The sequence below is a fragment of the Amaranthus tricolor genome, chromosome 5, assembly GCF_026212465.1.
Source record: "Amaranthus tricolor cultivar Red isolate AtriRed21 chromosome 5, ASM2621246v1, whole genome shotgun sequence".
In the NCBI taxonomy this organism is placed as follows: domain Eukaryota; kingdom Viridiplantae; phylum Streptophyta; class Magnoliopsida; order Caryophyllales; family Amaranthaceae; genus Amaranthus; species Amaranthus tricolor.
Window position 1 is genome coordinate 26,705,847 of NC_080051.1, and position 8,706 is coordinate 26,714,552.

General features: G+C 34.7%; 2 protein-coding genes across 2 annotated transcripts; one reads left to right on the forward strand and one right to left on the reverse strand.

Annotated features, from left to right (window-relative positions):
* Window positions 1-194: 194 nt before the first annotated feature.
* LOC130813971 (peter Pan-like protein) lies at window positions 195-6,010 on the forward strand. Its single transcript, XM_057679930.1, has 8 exons — window positions 195-426; window positions 547-600; window positions 724-912; window positions 1,941-2,171; window positions 3,232-3,324; window positions 3,423-3,610; window positions 4,282-4,475; window positions 5,317-6,010. The coding sequence occupies exons 2-8, from the start codon at window positions 583-585 to the stop codon at window positions 5,454-5,456; spliced, it is 1,053 nt and encodes a 350-aa protein (XP_057535913.1). The 5' UTR covers window positions 195-426; window positions 547-582; the 3' UTR covers window positions 5,457-6,010.
* Window positions 6,011-6,152: 142 nt separating this feature from the next.
* LOC130813973 (uncharacterized) lies at window positions 6,153-7,752 on the reverse strand. Its single transcript, XM_057679931.1, has one exon. The coding sequence runs from the start codon at window positions 7,517-7,519 to the stop codon at window positions 6,662-6,664; it is 858 nt and encodes a 285-aa protein (XP_057535914.1). The 5' UTR covers window positions 7,520-7,752; the 3' UTR covers window positions 6,153-6,661.
* Between the last annotated feature and the right edge of the window lie 954 nt (window positions 7,753-8,706).

Sequence of the window (8,706 nt, forward strand, 5' to 3'; positions counted from 1 at the left end):
AGTTTATAACTTTTATGTTAGGCTTATGATGGACATTTCGGTCATCCTACTCTAAATATAGTCTCGAATACGATCTTAATCACTTTAATTTTTATATATCCATAAATATTAGAATTTATTAATATGCCACAAAAAACAAAAGCCAAAAATCAGTCATAAGACCGACATAAAAATTCAATTTGTCCCCCCCCCCCCCCCCACCCAAAAACCTCCTATCGAAGTTGCAAACGAAAATAGGGTTTATATATTCAGGCGGCGAAAATAAAATCGAATAGGGGCGTCTGGGCAAGAGCCGGTGGTAGATACTCTTATACTGCAGAACAGTTGCCGCTGTGGTGGTTTCGTTCCTTACTCCGCCGTGCCTCTGCTCTCTTCTCTCTTACTCATCGATATCCGACATCGATCTATTCCAATCATTGTGCCTTTGTAAGTCTACACTGTTACCTTCCATTTATGTTTTCTTTCATTCACAGTATTTCTCTTCGTCTATTCGCTTCATATATCATGCTAACTACGCTAATTTGCATTTTATATTTATTATTACAGGAACTGAAAATCATACAAATTTAGATTATAATTATAATGGCCAGATTTCGACATGTAAGCTACTTTCTCTTCTCATTGTTGAAACTCTACTTATTTTGTAATGCTATTGATGTTTATTTTAAATGTATGAGTATTAATGTATTTATATTTTATGATAATGGGTGATCGGAATATCAGAGGAATAGGAAGAAGATGGTTGTTAAGCCAATTGTCAAGAACAAGCAGCTTCCAACTGTTGATCAAGTTACTGGGAAGAAGATTCCCCAAAGTTTTGTATTTTCCAGAACAAAGCTTCCTGCTTCTTTACGCCAACTTGAAATGGATTTGAGGAAATTGATGCTTCCTTATACTGCCCTTAAGCTCAAGGTATTTTATTTTTCTAATTCGTCTTATGGGTTTTGATTGTTGAGACTTATATGCGGGAGGTTGAACTGGGTAATGGGTATTGGATTAAAATTTAATATAGAGTGAATTTCAAAGTGGGTGGTTCTGAAACTTCAAATGAGATGAATGATCTCATATGTTTTGCAACCTTTTTATGCACTTTGGAATAATTGGGTGGAAATGCATTCATGAATGAGTGCTATCAACCTCAAATGTTGTTGATTTTATAACTCTTGGAGTTTGGATGACTTGCTTGATGTTTTTTCATTCAAATGTTGTAATTATGCTTGATGATTGAGTGTAGTTTATTATGCTGCCATATAATGTTGAAAAAAATTTAGCCTGTTTCATGATAGTTTATTTAAGCAAATGATGGAACTAATTCTGAACTCTGAAGTGAATGGAGAAGGAGAGTTCATGTGGATGACCAATGAGATTGATATATTGGTTCATATGGTCAGCTCTATTCTTGAGATTAATGATTTTGTATTTTTGTTGATGGAACTAATTCTATGTAGTTTTGAAAAATTTTAAGTATGCAGCTCACAGGGGGCATATGAGAGTTTTGTGCTATAGCATCATTTAAATTATTCAGAATTTGATTATAGGTTTATAGTTAAAGAGTTTTAGCAAATTTCTGATATATGTTTTTCAAAAAAGTCATATTCCTGAATCCGGATAGATGTTCATGTAGACATTGCAGAGTTTACATTGTTAAGAGTTCCTTCTGCAGCAGAAGAAATTTTTTTTTTCTCCATTTGTTTGACCAAGTCTTGCAGAGTTGAAGCTTCTAGTATGGCTAGTATTATAATGGACCCTTTGTTAAGAGTTCCTTGTTTTTTGAGTCAGACAGTTTTTGATCTTTGAACTGCTTGTGTGGACTTTGGCTTTGTATCATATAATCTAGCTTTTCAATATTATCTAGAGAGTAACGATCATTGATGTTTCCCAGAATTTTATAGTTTATATGATGAAGAAACGACAGGTTCTTACTTATTTTTGTAATCCAGGAAAAAAAGAGGAACAATCTCAAGGACTTTTTAAATGTTGCTGGACCTATGGGCGTAACACATTTCCTAATATTGTCAAAAACTAATGCTGCTCCAGTTTTGAGGGTTGCAAAGACTCCACAAGGTCCAACTCTTACATTCAAAATCCATGAATACTCGTTGGCGTTAGATGTTGCTCAATCACAGTTGAGGCCTCGATGTCCTCAGGATCTTTTCAAAAATTCGCCGTTGGTGAGTCTGCAATATCTGTTTAGATTTTTTGCCTTCTTTGATCTCTCTGCTTTTGAGATGTTTTGATGTTAATGATTGCAGAATGAAACATGTGATACTGTGGGATTCTCTTGTTATAGATTCAATTATAGTGCTTGTGAAAGTGACTATTTTCATTTCAGAATTTTGAATTTTTTTGGTATTCTTCTGGAAGGCTTACTACCTATTTTTTGAATGGATGTCAAAGTTTTAGTCTTCCCACCCTGCAAGATTGTGTGGGATTGGAAACCATTTTTGTAGTTAAGAAAGGTAGCAGCAAGAGTAGGTGTGGGTAAACTTAAGTTATGTTGTCTAGCCCTGCCATTGTTGTGAGGATGGTTCTAAATACACCCTAGTCCCACTGGATTCATAATGATAAATTGCAATCCTAGTCAAAGTTACTATTGAAAGTTAACGTGCAAGAAACTACTCGCTACTCACAACAGCCACTTAGCGTGATTTAGCTAATGTCTTTTATGTGTCACTGATTGCTTATAAATAAAAGGGCGGTGTGGCGCACAAAGCATCACCCCAAATCAAAGATCCGGTGTCTTATCTTATTTCAACTAGTGTGCAAATGTCATGTTTTTCGTATTTAAGAAGTAATTGGAAAAAGGTGATTTTGAACTATCTGCTTGTAATGTTTCAACTAGTGTACAAATGTCAGTTTTCATATTAAAGGGATGAAAATTATCTTTTCTTGCTTCCTGTGGATTATTAGGTTCTTTTGGATTTAATTGTTTAGCTTCCTTAGTCATGAGGGCCCTTGTATTTTTGGCTTTTGCGTGATGACAAGTTCATCCTGTTCTGTTGTCTTCTCTCTTCGTTGCATGACATAAACATCATCACAAATCCTATCCTGGAATAAGGTACAGCTTATGTTCAATGACCATTATGCCCGTTTACGTTGCCCAAATGATTCTGAAATGTAAATGTTCATAACATTATGATGCGCTAAATCTCCCAATTTAGATCTACAACATGCATCGCCTATTATGATACGTAACTAATCTTTATTCTGTTTTTTTAAAATAATTGTCAGCTTGTTCTGTCTGGTTTTGGCACTGGAGAGGAACATCTAACTCTGACTACTAGAATGTTTCAGCACATGTTCCCAACTATTGACGTCAACACAGTAAGTTGCATGATTGCTACAAACCATCTCAAATTGTTTTGAGTAACTGTCATTTGATTTATATTGTCCTGGACTAATTGATTATTAATACTTTACAGGTAAAGCTTTCTCTCTGTCAGAGGATAGTGTTGATGAACTATAACAAAGAAACTAAGCGTATAGATTTTCGGCATTATTCAATTAGATTACAACCTGTTGGTGTGTCACGTAGGATCAGAAAGTTTGTTCAGAACCATGAGGTGCCTGATTTAAGAAACTTGCAGGATGTGAGTGATTTTGTTACGAGGTAATTATAGTCACCAAGTTTTCCTCCCTTTTTCTAACATGACTTTTTTCTACAGTTTTAGAATATCAATTGGCTTGAAAACTTGGAATATAATCTATTGCTTTGCCTGAAGTATGGGAATTTCTTCCACTTACCAGTTTCGTAATTTGATTATATTTGTATGTATGCATTTTCATGCTACTTTAATGCATTTTCTCTTTTTTACCGAGGATTGGGTTTTGGTGTCTGAGTTACATGTATTGTTTTATACACAAACATAGGAAACATTATGCACTCTGAGTGACTCTATAAGCTATGTGAATAAAGATCTCATAGTTTGCTAGCAAGCAAACCTTTGTTATTCAGTTTTAGGCTTGATTGAAACAAGATGAAGAGGTTGCTTCTCTCACTTTCTTCAGATGATGGATATAATTTTTAATTTATTTTTTAATGCTACAAAGGTAATATGCTAGCATTTAGGTATATGGTTGATTGAAAAAAAGGAATTTTAAGTTTCTCTGTTGTTTGGGGTAATTGTGTTTACTCATCCGTGATTAATTGTATTATATTTACTTGCCAGAGTTTAGAACGTGCAGTTTTCTTTTCAATGAGTTTTAACTGCGCATAAAATTCTTTTGTAATTGTGATACTTACATATGTGCTTTAACATATATTTTTATTATATTAAATAGGGCTGGTTATGGGTCCGAAAGTGAAGCTGATGAAGAAGCTGCAACTGTTAGCCTCACAAGTGATCTTGGTAGAGTTAACCGTGCTTCGTTAAAAAGTGCAGTCAAACTTCAAGAGATTGGACCGAGGATGACCCTTGAACTGATCAAAATTGAAGAGGGATTGTGCTCTGGTCAAGTGCTGTTCTGTATAGATGGTAGGTGAATCTTGTGTCTGCTTCAACTATCTTATTGCGTTCTCTTTTTGTTTTTCTACTGGACTCGTCAAAATGAAATAGTGTTTAGAAAACCTTTTTTAGTTCAATAGTTATGAATCTTGTGTCTACATGAACTATCACAGACCCACTTAGGGGTTGTCGGCTTGTTGCTAAGAAAGTTGGTATTTAATTCCCCTTATCTAATACTCCTTCCTATTGTAGTCAAATGTTCCATTTGGTTTGACACCAATTTTAAGAAAAGGGAAGGGGGACCACATAAGGGCATAAGTCTGAAAAAACGGTTACTAAATAAGGAAATGAGACATTTGATGTGAATATGCCAAAAGAGGAAATGAGACCATTTGATTAGAATAAGAGGAAGTACTAAATTTGCAACTAAGAAAATCAATCACATGATCATCCACATACCTTGTCCTTTTTTGTTCATTTCTATTTATTATCATAATATGCTCCCGCAAATCCCAAATCTTTGTGCCCCTCTTCCTTTCCTAAGCTCTGCAAAATTCCAACCTTCTGTTTTTCTAAATGGTACATTTTTCAGCTTCTTTGCAAATGATAAAACCAACGTAAAAAGATTTGTTGTCTTTTGTGCTCAATATTTGCGACTCTATTACCCTTTCTTATGCTTCCATTTTGAATATGAAATGGTTGCTACTATACTGATATCATGTGGTTTTGTCTTGGTTCTTTCGTCAATCCAATCCGTTTTTATAGCTTGCTTCCAATTTGAATTTTATTTCCTGTATTTGGATGTATTTTTTTGTGAGATTAATTACTCCTATGTTCATCTTACCATCCTTTCTGTTTTGGTGCAAAACAGAAAACAGCGGTAACAAGAGGTCTCGTGAGAATAATGAAAAAGATGGCGATCAAGAAGGGGATGAGGATGAAGATGAAGATAAAGATGAAGGGGACGAGGACGAGGAAGAAGACGGAGAGGAGGAAGAGAAGGAAGAATAATGTCCTGGTAACTTGACTATCAACAGCTTCGGAATCCTCCGCTCTTATATGTAGATGTAGTCAGCTGCATAGGCTTATAGCTCTTCCTCACCATTGCACCTTCGAGCCTGATATGTACACTGTCAATCAGATAGCAAAGATGAATCGACTGCCGCCTTTCTTGATTTCCATCATTCCGGTTTCTATTGCTTACATCACTGGATAATCTCTCAAGGAACCCTCTTGTGTGTCTTCTATTATGATACTGTTTTGTTCCTTGGTTCAAGTTTTGGCACAATTTAGTCAACATTCCCATTTTTTTACTGATTTTACTTTGTGTCTTCTATTATGAAACTGTTGAGGTTGTCAGTAGGACTTGTACGGTCGGTAAGGGAGTTTTGGGTTGGGTCATTTACACGCCGGGTTCAAGTCAAAGTCAACTTAATGAGTCAAAGAGTTTTCAATTTACAAAGATTGTTTTATGAGGTAGTCTTGTTGTAAGACGTGCTAAATATGGTTCAAATAGCAATATTAATACAAATTATGAAAATATAAGTTTCTTATTTTGAGGTTTTCTTTCGCAAGAGTAGTAGTTAAATTTATTATTATACTTTTCCAAAAAAATATATCCAAAAATTTTATCGAGAAAAGACGATTGAGTTTAGGCTTATGTTGGATTCAATCCAAAATTTTTGTCTTCCTTTGACTTTTTGTACTGTTCTATTGATTATTAATGGCAATGGAAAGAAGGAAATACATCTTTAATTCATCGATATGGAATAAATCTTTCCAACAAGATGGGGATTGAGCAGATTTAGATGACGATCTTCTTTTGATTTTTTGTACCATTCTATTGATTATTAATGGCAAGAGGGGGAAGGGCACACATCTTTAATTTGTTGATGTGAGACATACCATCCTAATAAGATGGGGATCGAGGGTAGATGAAAGTTCACTATCAAAGTGCATGAAGTGTCACACAATAATAAAGGATTACATCATAACTTTTGTCCTTTTATGTATATGCATTAAGTTTTTGTATCTATAACCTATGCTTTCCAGTTTATTACAGTAAACTACGTTAAATCCCAAGTATCAGGGTAAAACTATTGTAAACAAATAGTGTTAATCACCAAAAATATTGATAACGAGTAATCATCATCTTCATCAGGTGCAGATTTAGGCTCGAGCCTGCCTAACCTAAGACTATGAAACGAGTAATTTGATTACGAAACCTCAGGATAATTACAAGAAGACTGTCCTCTATGACCACATACATTATCAATAGCAATTGGGTTCATAACACAATACCCTATTGAAGAAGAAGAATGACTACCACCACCGCCGCCGCCACCATCACGCCCAAATCTCTTCATATCACCACAACATACATTTGAATCCCTTACATGCTTCATCGTTTGTCGCCTCTCCGCCTCTTTTTTCTCCCTTCTCTTTAGATTACAAAACTTGTGCTTATTAACATCTCTATTGGTACTTTTGGTACTATAAAGTCTGCTAATAGGCAAAGGCATAGCTTCTAAGCCCATTAACTTGGGCACTACTCCTGGCTTACACCATATAACACTTTCTCCTCCTACACTTTGTGGCAAATGCAATATCCTACCAAGTTTTAGCCCATCGATTGCACTCGAGCCTACATTTTTACGAAAACAAGACCTATACATAGCATCTCTGCCATCTAATGAGAATCGCGGGTATTGATTCAATGCATTTCGTGCTGATCTTAGTATATCGGAGTTGTTAACACACGACATCCTACGAGGTATTGGGAAGTTCATTTCTTGTTGCATCTTTTCTTTTCTTGCTAATTCTTCCTCTAGTTCAAGTTGTAGGATCATTTCTTCTAAGGTTACACTCTTCCTAGGAGGTGCATTACGGGCTTTATGATCATTTTCATTGTATGATGAACATGATGGTTGTTGGGATGGTGCAAAGGTTATTGAAGGCGGGTTTTGATCGAGTGTAGAAGTCGAATTGTTGTCGTTACAAACGTTGTGGAAGCTTCGTCGCATTTTGGAACCCGTTAATAAGTTCTTAAGGAAGATGAATGAAAGGTTTTTCATGAGGGTTTTGAGGATAAACAATGGCCTAAGAGAAATGTAGAATAGGGTAGGAAATTGTTTGAAGAAAGGTACATTATATTGGTAGTCTTTTTTGGGTGAATATGTGAATGGATTGAATAGAGGAGCGGTGATCTAAGTTTGAAAGAGGGTGGGAAGGGAGTAATTAAATGAGTATCACATGATAGAAGTGGAGTTATAGCTAATAGCTTCACAAGTTTAGCCACTTTAATATGCCCTTCTTGCTAGGGCAATTGCTTGAAACCAAGTAACACATTTAGCTCGTCTTGTACGAAACCGTCTAACTATAAGACGAGCTTATATAATTAGTTAATTTTTTTAATTGATTACTTGATCACTGTAATAGACTAAATGTACATCACTCAGCATAATAAAGACGGTTTTATTATGAAATTGTCTCATTTAAAAATTCGTGCAACACATTTGGGAGAAAAGATGAAGATTGGTTAGTTAAACAAATCTACAATTTCATTGTATTTTCACTTAAGCTGGAACCATAGTTATAAAATTGTAAAGCCAATTTGGAGGATTGGCCGAAATTCGGGTGACGGATAAGGATTTGTTAAAAAAGTATTTAAAATTGCGATAGAAAATCTTTTATCATAAAGTTTGACAAACACGACTTTTGAATAATATATTGTTATAATCAAAATCATTGGCAATGCTACAATTCTAGCATGGTGTAGCAAGTATTTTGAAAAATATATAATATTTTTACATTGAAGAAAACAGTTAAGAATTAAGATTTTAATTGGTAAGTCCTCTAAGCACGTTGTAAGAGATTATCAATTTTTGCACTTTTTTTTTCTTTTTTGAGTAATTTTAGTACTATCTAAGTTGATGTTTATTTTCTAGTTATTTATAGTAGGTGGGACATAATCTTTGTTAGAATTGTAGTTTACATGACATAATCTTTAATTTTGTAGATCCACCACTAATCCAGTTAACATACTTGCTTTTCAATTCACATGCGGGAGATTTGCTATCTATTATTTTGATTAGCATCTCTAAAACATCTACTAAAGCCTGCTTAACGGTAGAGAACAACTTGATCCTTGTAGTTCCATTTATTTCGTTTTGGATATTGAAATATACTCCTAACAAAAGGCGCAATATTAAAACACAAATTATTGTTAGAGACAGTCTTTTTGAGAGACCAACTCTAATTG

Excerpts from the sequence above, each read along its gene's own strand:
- LOC130813971 (XM_057679930.1), top strand. Across the intron at positions 3,325-3,422 it reads CAACTATTGACGTCAACACA|GTAAAGCTTTCTCTCTGTCA; the intron begins GTAAGTTGCATG and ends AATACTTTACAG. Across the intron at positions 4,476-5,316 it reads AGTGCTGTTCTGTATAGATG|AAAACAGCGGTAACAAGAGG; the intron begins GTAGGTGAATCT and ends GGTGCAAAACAG.
- LOC130813973 (XM_057679931.1), bottom strand. The coding sequence starts at position 7,519 with ATGAAAAACCTTTCATTCATCTTCCTTAAGAACTTATTAACGGGTTCC.